Below are 19844 nucleotides of genomic sequence, written 5' to 3' on the forward strand. Positions count from 1 at the left end.
CCAGTGTGAGAAGAAACTGTCTGTGGAATATCAATGATGAGACAATATGAGGCTGCATGAACTCTATGTCAATCTGTGAAGTTCACCACTGAAATGTCATGCATCTAATTACAATGCCATGCTATTGCTAACCCCTCACAAGCTGCATAAATCCTCATGTATATTTTTTCTCTCCACCCCCCCATTGAGTGTGTGTGACGGTTGTGTTAAATATTTGTTTTTGTGTGCTGGCTGTCAAAGCTGTGAGGTACAGAGAGGCTGTCACAGAGCAAGGTGAAGCTGGTTTCTAAAACTTGATTATTTTCTGCTCCCTTTGGGATGTTGTCTCCTGGTGTACAGTTGCTAGACAGAGAAAGAGAGACAGGAAGAAAGAGGAGAGAGAGAGAGAGAGAGAGAGAGAGAGAGAGAGAGAGAGAGAGAGAGAGAGAGAGAGAGAGAGAGAGAGAGAGAGAGAGAGAGAGAGAGAGAGAGAGAGAGAGAGAGAGAGAGAGAGAGAGAGAGGCCACTCTGGGCCCAATGAAGATGCGCTGAGAGAGGTAGCTAACAGCTCCCTAAATAACCTGTTCAATGTTATTGCTGCCATCACAGGCCTTTACCAGGCAAACTGCCCCAAATCTACTCCTACAAAGAGTAATCCCATAGAGTGGGTCTTCAGAAGTGCTGTCCTCTGTTTGTGTGCAGCCATGCATGTGTGTGAGTGTCTATTTGCAGAAAAGACCATCTCTGTTCCATGTCCCTGGGTATTTGATCCATCATGTATGGAGCACTGACCTGGAACTTGTGAACTTGTGACATGAAAATCACTTGAGGGTGGAGAACGTTTAGAGGGACAATGTGACGTTGCCTCAAAGGGAACGCCACAAGTGATTTGATGTTGACCCTGACCCTGTTGTGTGGGACATGGTTCTCTGTGTGTGTGTGTGTCAGCCTGGTTTTTACTCACATTGTGCCAGGATGCCAGACAGGGCGGTCTTGAACTTGTCCTTGGCCACCTCCAACTCCTTCTCGTGGGCAGCCTTCTGACTCATCAGCTGGCGGATGTGGCTGTTGGACGACTGGATCATGGAGTAGAAGTTGTTGGCGTTACGACGGTTCACCTCACCGCGTTCCACCCAGGTCAGCAGCACGTGCACCGCCTCCGCAAACGCTGCCTCATCTGAGGAGAGGGTTAAAGGAAAATTTGCACAAAACGATCTCCACAAACTAACAACGTTGATAAATAATATCCTCATTAAATGTTCTTATTTCAAACATATTTAACTACAGGATACTGAACAAAAATATAAAAACGCAACAATTTCAAAGATTTTACTGAATTACAGTTTATAGAAGGAAATCAGTCAATTTAAATAAACACATTAGGCCATAATCTATGGATTTCACATGACTGGGCAGGGGCACAGCCATGGATGGGCCTGGGAGAGCACAGGCCCATCCACTGGGGAGCCAGGTCCAGCCAATCAGAATGAGTTCTTTATTACAGACACAAATATTCTTCACCGCACGTGACCTGTGGTTGTGAGGCCGGTTGGATGTACTGCCAAATTCTCTTAAACGACGTTGGAGGCGGCTTATGGCAACAGCTCTGGTGGACATTCCTGCAGTCAGCATGCCAATTGCATGCCGTGGCATTGTGTTGTGTGACAAAACTACTCATTTTCGAGTGGCCTTTTATTGTCTCCAGTACAAGGTTTAAACAGCTTATTGATATACCATACCTGTCAGGTGGATGGATTATCTTGGCAAAGGAGAAATGCTCACTAACAGGGATGTAAACAAATTTGTGCACGAAATTGTAGAGAAATAAGCTTTTCTTTTGCGTATGGAACATTTCTGGGATCTTTTATTTCAGCTCATGAAACATAGGACCAACACTTTACATGTTGCGTTTATATTTTTGTTTTGTATAGTTGAAACTAGACATTTATTTTCAAACTTTATACTCACAGGCAGAACTTTAAAGCTCTTTCTAACTTTGGGGGAAATTTTAGAGGAAAAACATGCTGGTATTTGTTGAGGGGTAGCTAGCTAGATAGTTACCGCAGTCCGATTTGCAGTAGTGTTGCTTAGCTTGGGATCTGTTTGGTTTAACTACCCATAAGGAGTCAACTTCACTGAATGTAACAAATGTATATAATTACTGCTTTGATTATAATCACATCACAATGCCTACATTTCACCAAAGCTTTTTAAAAGGATGACATAACACTGATGGTCATGTTACGCATGGAATCACTTGAAGAGTGACTAGCAAGGATGGAGAGTGGACAGCAGGATCATGAAACATCAAGTTACCTCTTCTTGCAACAGTTGCTGCCACTCAAGCAGTAGAAATTGTTACAAACAATGTTAAAAAACAGAATAGCACGGTTGGTTAAGAGCCCATAAAACGATACGATACAATACCATACATATACAGTGGGCTCCAAAATTACTGTCACCCTGACTGGCAATGGACAAACAATACTTAAAAAAATATAAACAATATAATTATACAGATAAACTCAAAATACCAACATGTGAGAAATACTGTACTTTATTAATGTTTCAATGGAACCAACCAAAATCATACAATTATTTAATACTAAACACATTTCACCAAAATCAAGGTTTCATAATTATTGGCATTCCTCATTTAGTACTTAGTGCAACCACCTCTGGCAAGGATAACATCATGGAGTCTTTTCCTGTAATGTTTGACAAGGTTAAGGAACACATTTGGAGGGATTTTGGATCATTAGCCTATGCAGATCCTTTCAAGATCCTTCACATTCTTGGGTTTCCGCTTATCAACTGCCCTCTTCAACTCATCCCACAGGTTTTCAATTGGATTGAGGCCCAGTGACTGAGATTGCCATGGCAGAACATTGATTTTGTTGTCACAGAACCATTTCTGTGTGAATCTTGAGGTATGTTTTGGGTCATTATCTTGTTGGAAAGTCCACCTACGGCCAAGTCCCAGCCTTCTGGCAAAGGCAACCAGATTGTCAGCCAAAATTGCCTGATATTTAACCAGTGCCCCTGGACCTCCGGAATTAAAATAACCCCAAAACATCACTGACCCACCATCATATTTCACTGTGGGTATGAGGTGCCTCTCCTTGTATGCATCTCTGTTTCGACACCAAACATGCCCATGCTGTATCTGACCAAAATGTTCAATTTTAGTCTCATCTGACCAGAGCACCTTGTTCCAAGTCATAATTTAAATGACGTTTGTCAAACTCCAAATGCTTGCGTCTGTGTCTTGGAGTCAGAAATTGATTTCCTCTGGCAACCCTTCCAAAGAGCCTGTGGTTGTAGAGGTGGCGTCTGATGGTACTTTTTGAAACCTGGTGACCCCAAGATGTCTCCAAGGCCTGCAATTCTTTCACAGTGATTCTTGGGGATTTTGTTGGTTCTCTCACTATCCTCCTCCCTATCCTGGGGGAAAAAATGCATTTGCGTCCACTACCTGTGAGGTTTTCAACTGTTCCATATTATCATATATATATATTTTTTTATAATTACCCTGACAGTGCTCAGTGGTATATTCAATCGTTTGTGGATCTTGTAGCCATGACCAGATTTATGAAGGTCTACGACCATCTGTCTCTTTTGAACTGCCAGTTCTTTTGTTTTCTTCATGGTACTGGATGACAAAGGGATATTGCATGTGTGTTACCTAATTTTTTATACCCTAGTGAAACAGGAAGTGATGTTCCCAAGAAAGCTAAGGTAACTGAGCTAAACAACTACCTCCCCGTAGCACTCACTTCCGTCATCATGAAGTGCTTTGAGAGACTAGTCAAGGACCATATCAACTCCACCCTACCTGACACCCTAGACCCACTCCAATTTGCTTACCGCCCCAATAGGTCCACAGACAACGCAATCGCAACCACACTGCACACTGCCCTAACCCATCTGGACAAGAGGAATACCTATGTGAGAATGCTGTTCATCGACTACAGCTCAGCATTTAACACCATAGTACCCTCCAAACTCGTCATCAAGCTCGAGACCCTGGGTCTCGACCCCACCCTGTGCAACTGGGTACTGGACTTCCTGACGGGCCGCCCCAGGCGGTGAGGGTAGGAAACAACATCTTCACCCCGCTGATCCTCAACACTGGGGCCCCCACAAGGGTGCATTCTGAGCCCTCTCCTGTACTCCCTGTTCACCCACGACTGCGTGGCCATGCACGCCTCCAACTCAATCATCAAGTTTGCAGACGACACTACAGTGGTAGGCTTAATTACCAACAACGACGAGACGGCCTACAGGGAGGAGGTGAGGTCCCTCGGAGTGTGGTGTCAGGAAAATAACCTCACACTCAACGTCAACAAAACAAAGGAGATGATCGTGGACTTCAGGAAACAGCAGAGGGAGCATCCTCCTATCCACATCGACGGGACAGTAGTGGAGAGGATAGAACGTTTTTAAGTTCCTCGGCGTACACATCACGGACAAACTGAATTGGTCCACCCACACAGACAGCGTGGTGACAGCCTGACAACAACCATCCGAGCCACCGCCTGTTCACCCCGCTAACATCCAGAAGGCGAGGTCAGTACAGGTGCATCAAAGAGACTGAAAAACAGCTTCTGTCTCAAGGCCATCAGACTGTTAAACAGCCACCACTAACATTGAGTGGCTGCTGCCATACATGTAAACAATGTATCACTAGCCACTTTAAACAATGCCACTTAATATAATGTTTACATACCCTACATTACTCATCTCATATGTATATACTGTACTCTATACCACTTACTGCATCTTGCCATCTTTATGTAATACATGTATCACTAGCCACTTTAAACAATGCCACTTAATATAATGTTTACATACCCTACATTACTCATCTCATATGTATATACTGTACTCTATACCATCTACTGCATCTTTGTCACGTTCTGGCCTTAGTTCCTTTGTTTTGTCTTTTGTTTTAGTATGGTCAGGGCGTGAGTTGGGTGGGTTGTCTATGTTAGTTTTTCTATGATTTTCTATTTCTGTGTTTGGCCTGATATGGTTCTCAATCAGAGGCAGCTGTCAATCGTTGTCCCTGATTGGGAACCATATTTAGGTAGCCTGTTTTCTGTTGGGTTTTTTGGGTGGTTGTTCTCAGTCTTTGTGTGTCTGCACCAGACAGAACTGTTTCGGTTTTCACTTTGTTGTTTTGTAATTTGAAGTGTTCAGTTTTGGATTATTATTAACCACGCTGCACTTTGGTCCTCACCTTCTTCCACCGACGACAGCTGTTACAAACCTTCCATCTTTATGTAATACATGTATCACTAGCCACTTTAAACAATGCCACTTAATGTAATGTTTACATACCCTACATTACTCATCTCATATGTATATACTGTACTCGATACCATCTACTGCATCTTGCCTATGCCGTTCTGTACCAACACTTATTCATATATCTTTATGTACATATTCTTCATCCCTTTACACTTGTGTTTTTATGGTAGCTGTTGTGAAATTGTTTGGTTAGATTACTCATTGGTTATTACTGCATTGTCGGAACTAGAAGCACAAGCCTTTCTCTACACTCGCATTAACATCTGCTAACCATGTGTATGTGACAAATACAATTTGATTTGATTTGATGTAATGGCTCAATATACACTGCTCAAAAAAATAAAGGGAACACTTAAAAAACACAATGTAACTCCAAGTCAATCACACTTCTGTGAAATCAAACTGTCCACTTAGGAAGCAACACTGATTGACAATAAATTTCACATGCTGTTGTGCAAATGGAATAGACAAAAGGTGGAAATTATAGGCAATTAGCAAGACACCCCCCAAAACAGGAGTGATTCTGCAGGTGGTGACTACAGACCACTTCTCAGTTCCTATGCTTCCTGGCTGATGTTTTGGTCACTTTTGAATGCTAGAGTGCTCTCACTCTAGTGGTAGCATGAGACGGAGTCTACAACCCACACAAGTGGCTCAGGTAGTGCAGTTCCTCCAGGATGGCACATCAATGCGAACTGTGGCAAAAAGGTTTGCTGTGTCTGTCAGCGTAGTGTCCAGAGCATGCAGGCGCTACCAGGAGACAGGCCAGTACATCAGGAGACGTGGAGGAGGCCGTAGGAGGGCAACAACCCAGCAGCAGGACCGCTACCTCCGCCTTTGTGCAAGGAGGTGCACTGCCAGCGCCCTGCAAAATGACCTCCAGCAGGCCACAAATGTGCATGTGTCAGCATATGGTCTCACAAGGGGTCTGAGGATCTCACCTGGGTACCTAATGGCAGTCAGGCTACCTCTGGCGAGCACATGGAGGGCTGTGCGGCCCCACAAAGAAATGCCACCCCACACCATGACTGACCCATCGCCAAACCGGTCATGCTGGAGGATGTTGCAGGCAGCAGAACGTTCTCCACGGCGTCTCCAGACTCTGTCACGTCTGTCACATGTGCTCATGTGCTCAGTGTGAACCTGCTTTCATCTGTGAAGAGCACAGGGCGCCAGTGGCGAATTTGCCAATCTTGGTGTTCTCTGGCAAATGCCAAACGTCCTGCACGGTGTTGGGCTGTAAGCACAACCCCCACCTGTGGACGTCGGGCCCTCATACCACCCTCATGGAGTCTGTTTCTGACCGTTTGAGCAGACACATGCACATTTGTGGCCTGCTGGAGGTCATTTTGCAGGGCGCTGGCAGTGCACCTCCTTGCACAAAGTCGGAGGTAGTGGTCCTGCTGCTGGGTTGTTGCCCTCCTACGGCCTCCTCCACGTCTCCTGATGTACTGGCCTGTCTCCTGGTAGCGCCTGCATGCTCTGGACACTACGCTGACAGACACAGCAAACCTTTTTGCCACAGTTCGCATTGATGTGCCATCCTGGATGAACTGCACTACCTGAGCCACTTGTGTGGGTTGTAGACTCCGTCTCATGCTACCACTAGAGTGAGAGCACCGCCAGCATTCAAAAGTGACCAAAACATCAGCCAGGAAGCATAGGAACTGAGAAGTGGTCTGTGGTCACCACCTGCAGAATCACTCCTGTTTTGGGGGGTGTCTTGCCAATTGCCTATAATTTCCACCTTTTGTCTATTCCATTTGCACAACAGCATGTGAAATTTATTGTCAATCAGTGTTGCTTCCTAAGTGGACAGTTTGATTTCACAGAAGTGTGATTGACTTGGAGTTATATTGTGCTGTTTAAGTGTTCCCTTTATTTTTTTGAGCAGTGTAGTTCCTTAAGACTTACATAAACTTAAATAAGTGGAATTTTATCCCTTGTTTAATTTTGGTAGATATTATTTACAATAATCTTTAAGGGTGCCATTAATTGGGGTGGCAGGTAGCCTAGTGGTTAGAGTGTTGGACTAATAACCGAAAAGTTGCAAGATCAAATCCCGAGCTGACAAGGTAAAAATCTGCCGTTCTGCCACTGAACAGGGCAGTTAACCCACTGTTCCTAGGTTGTCATTGAAAATAAGAATTTGTTCTTAACTGACTTGCCTAGTAAAATAAAATTGTGAAACCTTGATTTGGAGGACATTGATTTATAATTAAATCAATACATGATTTTGGTGGGTTCCATTGAAATGTTGATAAAGTACAGTATTTCTCTCATGTTGGTATTTTTAGTTTATCTCTATAATTATATTGTTTATTTTTTTAAGTATTGTTTGTGCATTGCCAGTCAGGGGTGCCAGTAATTTTGGAGCCCACTGTAGCTAAGTTATTAAAAGCTAGCCTGGTTCTGTTAGATAAGGAAAGATTTATAAGATTATAAGAATTAATAAAAAAGCCTGTTAGCCTTGAAATAGGCAAGGTGATTCTGCATAAACAGTACATTGTTAGCAAGCCAGCTAGCTTAGCTAGCTACAGTATATTTACAAATACCCTAGCCGCTAACTAGTCAAAACCAATTCCCATAGGCCCGTTTTCTACTTCTTGATCATAAAACATGAATGATGTATCTGTCCTAAACTCAATAAGCTCTACTTTCTATGAACAAAATATTTTGTTACAGTAGTGTTATCTTAACAAAATAAAAATAAACCTGCTTGAGTGCCATCTTAGTCAGTTAATGGGGCTTTCTTTAGCCTGAAATGCATTGTTGTCCCTTGTATACATGAGGTCCACAAAGCCTCTTCATTGACACACACACACTTTGTTTTCCCCATATCAAACAGTCTCCACCCCCTCGTACCTTTGACCCTGTTTAACCTGATTGTCGGCCTGTCTGCCTCGCCACACCCTCTTATGAAAACCCCCAACCACCCGCATACACACTCATACACACACGACAGCAATGAGGAAATACCATTCCAATCCTCCCTGAAAGATTACGTGTCGTCTCTAATACCTGCATTAGGTAAAGCTGCTGAAAGGAATCTAAGTGTAGATTTCTGTTGCTTTTGTTTTGCTTTTATTTTTTCATTTATAAAGTCAAATTTGTTTCATTTTTGTGAAAGTGAGAGTTATAGTATATTGTTCGATGGAGTTGCCCTGACACAGCCTTTGATACGCACACATACGCTCACACCACGGCACACAGCTTTGAAACAGCGATGGCGACCAGCAATCTCTCTCCCCTAGAAGAGGTCTTGTCGTGTCCTGTGTGCTGTGACATCACCAAGGAACCTGTCATTCTTGCCTGTGGCCACAGCTTCTGTAAGGCCTGCCTGGAGGAGGCCTGGAGGTCATGCGGGTCCCAGAACTGTCCTGTCTGCAGACGTAGGTCCTCTAGAGACCATCCTTGCCAACCTAATCCAGTCTTAATAAGATATGCCCCATAGTAAAAAACAACAACATTGTATCATGACCCTGATTCGTCTTTGGTTGTGTCTCCAACAGGAGGAGATAAATACCCCACTGAAGGTGTTGCACAAGAAATTGGACTCTTACACTGAATACAAATATACAAGAAGAAAAGATGGATGATCACATCAAGACCCAGGCTCAACAGACAGAGAGGATGATAAAGGAGGAGTTTGAGAAGCAGCACCAGTTCCTTAGAGAGGAGGAGGAAGCCAGGCAAGCCAGGCTGTGGGAGGAAGAGGAGAAGAATAGAGAAATGGAGGAGAGGATTGAAGTAATGAGTAAAGTGATGTCATCTCTGTCAGACACCATCAAGTACATAGAGGAGAAGTTGGAAGCTATTGTAATGACCTGAAATGCCTGCATAGCTTTAAGACAATATGTGAAAGAGCACAGAACACACCTAAAGATCCAGAGGTGTCAGGAGTGCTGATAGACTGGTCAAACACCTAGGCAACCTAAAATTCAGAGCCTGGGAGAAGATGCAGGGGATTATACGATACACTCCGGTGGTTGTGGACCCAAACACTGCACACCCCACTCTCGATCCTGTCTGAGGATCTGACCAGTCTAAAAATGGATGGAGGGAGGCAGGAGCTTCGCAACAACCCAGAAAGGTTTCAAAAATACTTTATCATCCTGGGCTCTGAGGGGTTTACCTCAGTATGTCACTGCTGGGAGGTGGATGTTGGAGGCAATGACAACTGGATGATTGGAGTGGCCAGAGAGTCTGTCCTAAGAAAGGAAGTAGTTAGAGCATCCACAATAGATGGATTCTGGTGTGTAATCTTACGTGATGGTAAATGCATACCTTCGCAACATTATTTAAAGATCCAGAGGATCGGCTGGGTGCTGGACTGTGGCGAAGGACAAGTATCCTTTACTGATACTGTGAGAAACAAACACATCCACAATTATCAACACAGATTTACTGAAAGGATGTTTCCTTACTTCTATATGGGGGAAAGCCCCACTCTTCAGATTTGACCAGCTAAGGTTTCTGTAACAGGATTAAACAGGATTAAACAGTAGTCTAATTTAAGATAGTATGAGCACAAGAGAACAGCCAAAGATGTTGTCTCCTTAAAAAAATTTAAGATAGCGCTTCTGTGACATAATATTTTACTCAATTTGTGACTTTCTAGAGCAGGGATCAGCAACTAGATTCAGCCATGGTCCGATATTTTCATGAGCGGATGGTTAGGGGGCCGGAACATAATTAGAAATCATTTGTAGACTGCAAATTGACCGCAAAATGCCCAAACAGATATAATGTTTGACCTAAACATCATAATTTCAAACCTTGAATACGATCACACGTGTCTTTATATTATGCGTGGGAATACTTCGGAACAGATTTCTTAAATTAAAATCCCTTGGAGCTGATTTTCTGGTGTTTTAAAAGTATTTTATGTCCAACAATTATTATTATTTTGCTCAGAAAACCTGGGGGAGAGGGATAAATCCACAATGGGGAACCCTGATCTGGAGTTTAGGATAAATACACCATGTTTGAGAAGAAGAAAACATATTGTAACAATGTGCGGAAGCAAGTTCAGGGAGTAAATACGTTTAATAAATAAATGAACAAAACAAGAAACACGAACAGCGCACCGACATGAAACAGGAACAATGACGACTGGGGAAGAAACCAAAGGGAGTGACATATATAGGGCAGGTAATCAAGGAGGTGATGGAGTCCAGGTGAGTGTCATTATGTGCGTAAGGCTGGTGACATGTGTGCGCCATTACGAGCAGCCTGGTGACCTTCGAGGCCGGAGAGGGAGCACACGTGACACATATGGGAATTGCTTTTTGGCTTACCGGCTAAAATATTGTTCAATATTAGCTAGCTAGCTAATCTAGCTGGCTTGCTATCAATGTATTTTTTATGCCGGATAGCCTTGCATATTTCAAGGGTAACAGGCTTTCTTATTAATTTTGTAAAACAGATTACCTGCGTCTCCAAAACCTTTTGTCACGCCCTGACCATAGTTTGCTTTGTATGTTTATATGTTTTGTTTGGTCAGGGTGTGATCTGAGTGGGCATTCTATGTTGTATGTCTAGTTTGTCTGTTTCTGTGTTTGGCCTGATATGGTTCTCAATCAGAGGCAGGTGTTAGTCGTTGTCTCTGATTGTGAACCATATTTAGGTAGCCTGTTTTGTCATTGTGGGGTGTGGGTGATTGTCTATGTGTTAGTTGCCTGTGTCTGCACTGTTATATATAGCGTCACGTTAATTTTGTTGTTTTGTATTAGTTTGGTTAGTGTTTCTTCTTAAATAAATAGAAGAATGTATTCACTTTACGCTGCGCCTTGGTCCTCCTCTCTTCCACATTACGATGAACGTGACACCTTTTCAGCCGTGTCTTTTATTATCTAACAGAACTAGGCTAGCTATTATTAACTTAGCTAGCTGTATGGACCTCATGTCCGAAGCCTGTTACACCCAATGCCATACGTTCATGGACACGTTATGAATGATCAAAGGTGTGTCACTTTAACATTCAGAGCAGCACTGGAGAAAAGACATTTACAATGGAAGGAGACTTCTTTTATGAAGGTTCCAATAACTAGAGACCAGTGAACGAATGGAAGCAATGTGACGATCATGTTTCATGGAGGGAGGGAGAGGTAGGAAGGGAGGGGAAAGAAGGAAGGGAGGGAGGGAGGGAAGAAGAGGGGAAGGAAGGGTAAAGGAGAGGGGGGGGTAGGGAATGTGAGGGGTAGGGAATGTGTGAGAGACTGAAAAGAAGACAGAGTGGAAGATAACAACAACAAATGGAGAAAGAGTTGAGGTGTTTCTGACCCCCCCCCCCCCCCCCCCCCCCCCCCGACACACACACACACATACACAGACAAACACACACAGACAGGTCTGTCAGATGATTTGCATGAATAATCCATCACTGCTTTCAATATTAAACCAAGCTGTCATAACGTGTCATAACCAGAGGTCCCTGAGGTGTTTGTATCTATAGAATGATGTAGGTTTCCAGGCTCTCCACAGTCACTAGTCCTCCTTACCAACTACAGGTCCATTATCAATACACATACAATATCTACACTTGTCAATCACTGACAATGACCAAGGCCCAATAGAATATCATATTTGGACAAAATTAGCGTTAAGCTGTGAGGCGTGAAGCTGTGGCATCTGATAGACATTATCGCTTACAATGTCCTATAATCCATCTATACAGCTAAGGAGCTAAGTGTCTTATCAAAATATTTAATGCATCTATACAGCTAGGGAGCTAAGTATCTTATCAAAATATATAATGCATCTATACAGCTAGGGAGCTAAGTGTCTTATCAAAATATATAATGCATCTTTACAGCTAGGGAGCTAAGTGTCTTATCAAAATATATAATGCATCTATACAGCTAGGGAGGTAAGTGTCTTATCAAAATATATAATGCATCTATACAGCTAGGAAGCTAAGTGTCTTATCAAAATATATAATGCATCTATACAGCTAGGGAGCTAAGTGTCTTATCAAAATATATAATGCATCTATACAGCTAGGGAGCTAAGTGTCTTATCAAAATATATAATGCATCTATACAGCTAGGAAGCTAAGTGTCTTATCAAAATATATAATGCATCTATACAGCTAGGGAGCTAAGTGTCTTATCAAAATGTATAATGCATCTATACAGCTAGGAAGCTAAGTGTCTTATCAAAATGTATAATGCATCTATACAGCTAGGAAGCTAAGTGTCTTATCAAAATGTATAATGCATCTATACAGCTTGGATGAAAGGTGCCCATATCAAACGGCCTGCTCCTCAGTCATAGTTCCTAATATTTGCATATTATTATTAGTATTGGATAGAAAACACTCTAACGTTTCTAAAACTGTTTGAATTATGTATGTGAGAGTAACAGAACTCATATTGGCAGGCAAAATCCTGAGTTGAAATTAAAACATGAAGTCAGAAATCTGAGCCTGTATGTATTCACCAGAGTCCCTTAATAACTTCTTATGGCTGAAGGGGCACTATTGAGTAGCTTGGATGAAAGGTACCCATTGTAAAAAGCCAGCTCAAAAGGTAATGGCAGGTGAGTCCAATATTGCGCAGATGCGCTTAATGATGGTGACAGGTGTGCGTAATGATGGGCCGCCTGGAGCCCTCGAGCGCCACAGAGGGGGAGTGGGAGCAGGCGTGACAGTACCCCCCCCCCTCTAGGGGCGCCACCTGGCATCCCACCTTGGCGAGCCTGGCGCGCAGGTAGAGACGTGGAAGCCCGATGAGCCGGCTGAAGCGTGGAAGCCTGACGAGCTAGCTGAGGCGTGGGAGCTTGATGAGCCGGTTGGATGGGAGCCTGATGAGCCAGCTAAGGCGTGGGAGCCCAACGAGCCAGCTGAGGCACCACCGGTTCCTCCGATAGCGGCACCCGGACCCGATGCCAGCAACAAAAACAAAAATGTTTTTCCTGATGCCTCACATTGTGGTGTCAGCATTCTGTAAGGACAGATGCTGGGAGACGAGAACCAAGTACAGGGAGTGAACATTTAATAAATAACATAAAACAAACAAGGACAGCGTCTGGACAGGGGAAACATAACCACAATAATGCTGACACAGGGAACAAACTGAGGAACAGACAGATATAGAGGGGCAATCAACAAAGAGTCCAGGTGAGTCCAATATTATGCAGATGTGTGTTATGATGGTGACAGTTGTGTGTAATGATGGGCCACCTGGCACCCTCGAGCGCCAGAGAGGGGGAGTGGGAGCAGGCTTGACACATATATCAGCTTCTCAGATAAACTGAATGTGGAGCAGCCACATTCATTACTAAGCCAGTTAAAGGTCACTGCTCTTCGTAATAGTTAATAGAGAAATTGTCAAGGTGTTAGGGCTAAGATAGCAGCAAGATTACCTCTTTTTGCCTCACTTTTCTACTGGAATCCTCACATTCACAAATATTTAAGTACAAGATGTGGGAGTGGATATTTATGTATTTCAGTAGATTATAGTAGTGAAGCCTGTGTTTAAACACAAATGCATGTGCATGTGCACGCGCACACGCGCGCACACACACACACACACACACACACACACACACACACACACACACACACACACACACACACACACACACACACACACACACACACACACACACACACACACACACACACACACACACACACACACACACACACACACACACACACACACACACACAAAACCATCAGTCAAACACCCAGAGAAGATGGGGCTTTTGAGTCTACAGCTTCTTTAAACCCAGAGACAGATTAATACTCAGACGGATAGACAACATCAAGTTCTGCAGTGTGTTAGGGAGATTTGTCAACCAAACTAAACCCAGAAGAGGACCACTGTGATAGACCAAGGAGTAGGGTTAGTTAGTGTTTGGGTATTGTGTTTCTTTGTTTGAGAGTCTGTCTCTGTATTGTTTCTGTCTGTACTGTGTGAATCTGCGAGTACTGCGTGAATCTGTGAGTACTGCGTGAATCTGTGTGTACTGCGGGAATCTGTGTGTACTGAATGTATGTATTCCCTGGGAAATTGAGCCCCACCTTTGATCTTGTCGCCCAGCTGGCTACACTCGTGGTCTGTGTAATGGACGATGGGTGGAGGGGAAGGGGGTCTGAAACGGTCCTCCTCCATCCTCCTGCGGTGTCTCTCCTCTCTGGCATACAGGCGCTGACGACACTCCCACTCATACAAGTCGTCTCTGGCCTGGGCAAAGTCCACATGGAGCCGCCCTGTGTCCTTCTTGTCTGTACTGGAGCCCAGACGCATACGGTAGCCTAGAGGGAGAGGACAGGGGGTTGAGGGGAGAGAGAGAGGGGGGAAGAGAGAGAGAGAGGGAGGGGAGAGAGAGAGAGAGAGAGAGGGGGAGGGAGAGAGAGGGGGTTGAGGGGAGAGAGAGCGTTAGAACCAATTGGTAACATCACGAGTCACATTTCACTCTGCTAAACGTGCAGGTGCAGGGCGATAAAGCGCCGTAAATACCCACAAACCGCTTTCTATCAGACACCTGCATCTCTCTCCTGATTCCTGGCATCCTCCATTTGGGTTGAAACGATCTATCCATCCATCGTTCCCCATCCCTCTGAGGCTCTCCACTTTTAAATCTGTTGGTTCCTCTGTCACAGCTGCATCCCAGCTAAAGTAACTTTGTTGGGTTGGAGTAAACATCTTTCTGTTCTCTAAACTACTTCATAGAAAAGACTTAGAGACTAATTGGTCCTCTAGTGACACCCTAGCAAACCCATCTCTCTCTCTCTCTCTCTCTCTCTCTCTCTCTCTCTCTCTCTCTCTCTCTCTCTCTCTCTCTCTCTCTCTCTCTCTCTCTCACTGTCGTTCTCTCTCTCTGTCCTCTGTCTTCTCTCTCTCTCTGCTTCCCTCTGTCTCTCTATCGCTCTTTCTGTCATCTCTCTTAGATATAGTCTAATAGAGGGAGTCTAATAGCTGGAGTCGAATAGATGGTAGAATAGAGGGAGTCTAATAGAGGGGGTAAGAGATGGTCTAATAGAGGGGGTCTAATAGCTGGAGTCTAATAGCTGGAATCTCATAGCTGGAGTCTAATAGATGGTAGAATAGAGGGAGTCTAATAGACAGCGTCTAATAGAGGGAGTAAGAGATGGTCTAATAGATGGTCTAATAGAGGGAGTCTAATAGATGGTCTAATAGATGGTCTAATTGATGGTCTAATAGAGGGAGTCTAATAGAGGGAGTAAGAGATGGTCTAATAGATGGTCTAATAGATGGTCTAATAGATGGTCTAATAGAGGGAGTCTAATAGATGGTCTAATAGATGGTCTAATAGATGGTCTAATAGAGGGAGTCTAATAGAGGGAGTAAGAGATGGTCTAATAGATGGTCTAATAGATGGTCTAATAGATGGTCTAATAGATGGTCTAATAGATGGTCTAATAGATGGTCTAATAGATGGTCTAATAGATGGTCTAATAGAGGGAGTCTAATAGATGGTCTAATAGAGGGAGTCTAATAGAGGGGGTAAGAGATGGTCTAACAGATGGTCTAATAGAGGGGGTCTAATAGAGGGAGTAAGAGATGGTCTAATAGATGGTCTAATAGATGGTGTAATAGAGGGGGTCTAATAGAGGGAGTAAGAGATGGTCTAATAGATGGTCTAATAGAGGGGGTCTAATAGAGGCAGTCTAATAGCTGGAGTCTAATAGCTGGAGTCTAATAGCTGGAGTCTAATAGAGGAATTCTAATAGCTGGAGTCTAATAGATGGAGTCTAATAGAGGGGGTCTAATAGACAGAGTCTAATAGAGGGAGTAAGAGATGGAGTCTAATAGATGGTCTAATAGAGGGGGTCTAATAGAGGCAGTCTAATAGCTGGAGTCTAATAGCTGGAGTCTAATAGCTGGAGTCTAATAGCTGGAGTCTAATAGCTGGAGTCTAATAGAGGAATTCTAATAGCTGGAGTCTAATAGATGGAGTCTAATAGATGGAGTCTAATAGCTGGAGTCTAATAGCTGGAGTCTAATAGATGGAGTCTAATAGATGGAGTCTAATAGCTGGAGTCTAATAGCTGGAGTCTAATAGCTGGAGTCTAATAGCTGGAGTCTAATAGCTGGAGTCTAACAGCTGGAGTCTAATAGCTGGAGTCTAATAGCTGGAGTCTAATAGCTGGAGTCTAATAGCTGGAGTCTAATAGCTGGAGTCTAATAGCTGGAGTCTAATAGCTGGAGTCTAACAGCTGGAGTCTAACAGCTGGAGTCTAATAGAGGGAGTCTAATAGCTGAAGTCTATTAGATGGAGTCACATACTAGTAAGGGGATCTGGGACATGTATTCCAACACTCATAGTTGTTTTGTCATTGACCTGCATAGTTAAGGTTTCTGACTGGAGAGGGAGAACATTTATTCCACAACACCTCTTGTTGTCTCCTCATTGACCAACATAGTTAAGGTCTCTGAATGAAGAGGGATGATATTTATTACACAACACCTCTTGTTGTCTCCTCATTGACCAACATAGTTAAGGTCTCTGAATGAAGAGGGATGATATTTATTACACAACACCTCTTGTTGTCTCCTCATTGACCAACATAGTTAAGGTATCTGACTGAAGAGGGATGATATTTATTACACAACACCTCTTGCTGTCTCCTCATTGACCAACATAGTTAAGGTCTCTGAATGAAGAGGGAGGATATTTATTACAGCATGAAGTTTAATAGAAAACGTAGGAAATGTACCAGACAGGAAGAGGGCTCTGTCCACAGTGAACTCTTCGACAAATCGGATATGGCAGAAGTTCTTCTTGCTCTTGCGGATGGCGATGATCTCACCCAACTGGCGGAACACCTCCACGATGTGTGCCTCAGTGGCGTTCTCTGGCAGACCACCCACAAACACAGTCTTACAGCCGGGAGGGCGATCCCTCATGGCCGGAAAGGGAAGGTCTAAGCAACATGAAGAGAGAAAAGAAGGAGATTTATTTAATTGGATGTAAGAATACATTCAGGTCTGTACAAGGAAAGGAGAGAGGTAAATACATAGAACCCGCAATACACTATTAATACTCTGCTCTAGCTAGCTCAAACAGTTTATTGAGGTTTGTTTGATAACAGCTATGAAGCTGTCATTAGCTATTTAGTCTATGGCCGGTTAGCTAGCTAGCCTAATAGACTGTATCTAACTGATGATACCTACACATGCTGTTTCCCCTTTCAATCAAAAACAATGCTTGAAAAGGTCCATGTTCTTAGACACACTTATATTTAGATACCTACCCAGCTAGCACATTTAGTTCCTTGCAAGTTGTCGGTACGTTTAGGTATCCCATTTTGGGATACCAAAAATTTATGTTTTTGGTATCCCATTGTATCTGGTAACAAAGCCATAAGTTTAGTGACCGGTAAAGCGGAATGTTTTTTAAACGTTCTGAGAACAGAAGTGAACATTTCCTGGAGGTTTTAGGGGTGCTGTTTTCACTTTGTAAAAATTTCGTTCCCAAATTAAACTGCCTCGTACTCAATTCTTGCTCGTACAATATGCATATTATTATTACTATTGGATAGAAAACACTCTCTAGTTTCTAAAACCGTTTGAATTATATCTGTGAGTAAAACAGAACTCAAGTTGGAGCAAACTTCCTGTCAGGAAGTGAGAAATCTGAAATCAGGCAGTCTGTTCTAGGGTCAGTTTATTAATTTGCATGTCTTCTATTGGTCGACATGCACTGCATACGCCTTCCGCTAGATGTCAGCAAGTAGTGAGAATTGGAATGGAGTTGCTAGGCAGATCTGAGGCCATATAAAGGGTCTGGGTACGTGGGGTGCACTCTTTTCAACATTCGCCATGACGCAAGACAGACCTCAGGATTGCATTTTGAAAAGCTCTCGTTACAGGCCTTAAATATATCCGGCTCTGATTTTATTCGATATAGGTGTTAAAGACATCATAATGTAGTTATTTTAAACCGAGTTATATCAGTTTATATCAGTATATTGCGATTTTCGGATATTTCTTTGTGCTGCGTTATAGTGAGTTGGGCACGTCTTCGCCACATGGCTAATGTTTACTGCTAATACCAAAGTTGAAGGCGACAATCTACAACCGAGCAACGATTCTTCTGGACAAAGGACAACTTGCCCAAGATTCTGATGGAAGCTCATCAAAAAGTAAGAACTATTTATGATGTTAATTCGTTGTTCTGTTGAAAAATGTGAAACTACTATTCCGCCATTAATTTCGGTGCGGTCTCGCTTTAACGCACGCTGTATGTCGTAGTAACGTTCATTTAAAAAATCTAACACAGCGGTTGCATTAAGAACTAATGTATCTTTCATTTGCTGTCCAACCTGTATTTTTTTGTCAAGTTTATGATTAGTTACTGATTAGATTAGGTGCCTCTCCCAAGATTTCTCCTGACATTTTGTTGGCAGCTTGGCTACTATTCTCATTGTATAACCACGATTTGTGCCGCTAAATATGCACATTTTCGAACAAACTCTATATGTATTGTGTAACATGATGTTATGGGACTGTCATCTGAAGAGGTTTGAGAAGGTTAGTGAAAAAATTAATATCTTTGCTGGTTTATTCGTTATCGCTATTGTTGGCTTGAATCAATGCTGTTGTGTGGTTGGCTATTGTAGTAAGCTAATATAATGCTATATTGTGTTATCCCTGTAAAACACTTAAAAAATCTGAAATATTGGCTGGATTCACAAGATCTTTGTCTTTCATTTGCTGTACGCTGTGTATTTTTCATAAATGTTTTATGATGAGTATTTAGGTAATTCACGTTGGTCTCTGTAGTTATTCTAGTTGCTTTGGTGAGAGTTGTGATGGTGGCTGCAATGTAAAACTATGATTTATACCTGAAATATGCACATTTTTCTAACAAAACATATGCTATACAATAAATATGTTATCAGACTGTCATCTGATGAAGTTGTTTCTTGGTTAGTGACTATTTATATCTTTATTTGGTCGAATTTGTGATAGCTACCTATGCATGAAAAAAAATTGTGGAAAAAAAGTTGTGTCTTTTGCTATCGTGGTTAGCTAATAGAAATACATATTGTGTCTTCCCTGTAAAACATTTTAGAAATCAGAAATGATGCCTGGATTCACAAGATGTGTATCTTTCATCTGGTGTCTTGGACTTGTGATTTAATGATATTTAGATGCTAGTATTTTCTTGTGGCGCTATGCTAGGCTATGCTAGTCAGCTTTTTTACTGATGAGGGTGCTCCCGGATCCGGGATTGTGACCAAGTAGAAGTTTATTAACATTCTGAGAACAGAACATATATGTTATTTGAATGTAATTAAATAACGTTTTGAGAACATTCTCTAAATGTTGTGAATGTTTTGAACGAAATGTGATGGTTATTTGGAGGTTTTTTAATAACTTCCTGAAAACTTTCAATAAATGTTTCAATAACACTCTAGTTTGGGATAATGTTTTTGAAGTCAAAACACAGATAGGACACATGGAAATTAATTTGCTGAGGCATTAATAATGCAAACACATTTCTTTTTTTATTGTGAGTGAGATTCAAACCTACAGTATATTCTGCTCTCTATCCATGGAATTAGTCCACTT

The 19844-nt window shown here is 42.6% G+C and overlaps 1 protein-coding gene across 2 annotated transcripts in view; it reads right to left on the minus strand.

The window, feature by feature from the left end:
* The window catches only part of LOC129858184 (ecto-NOX disulfide-thiol exchanger 2-like), a 419543-nt gene that overhangs the window by 111811 nt on the left and 287888 nt on the right, over nt 1-19844 (minus strand). For both annotated transcript variants that reach the window (XM_055927210.1, XM_055927211.1), the window contains 3 exons: nt 16985-17191; nt 14324-14557; nt 944-1156 (listed from right to left, as the gene is read on the minus strand). In XM_055927210.1, coding sequence (XP_055783185.1) covers nt 944-1156; nt 14324-14557; nt 16985-17191 — 654 coding nt within the window. The remainder of the gene's footprint in view (nt 1-943; nt 1157-14323; nt 14558-16984; nt 17192-19844) is intronic.

The sequence above is a fragment of the Salvelinus fontinalis genome, chromosome 6, assembly GCF_029448725.1.
Source record: "Salvelinus fontinalis isolate EN_2023a chromosome 6, ASM2944872v1, whole genome shotgun sequence".
Taxonomy (NCBI): domain Eukaryota; kingdom Metazoa; phylum Chordata; class Actinopteri; order Salmoniformes; family Salmonidae; genus Salvelinus; species Salvelinus fontinalis.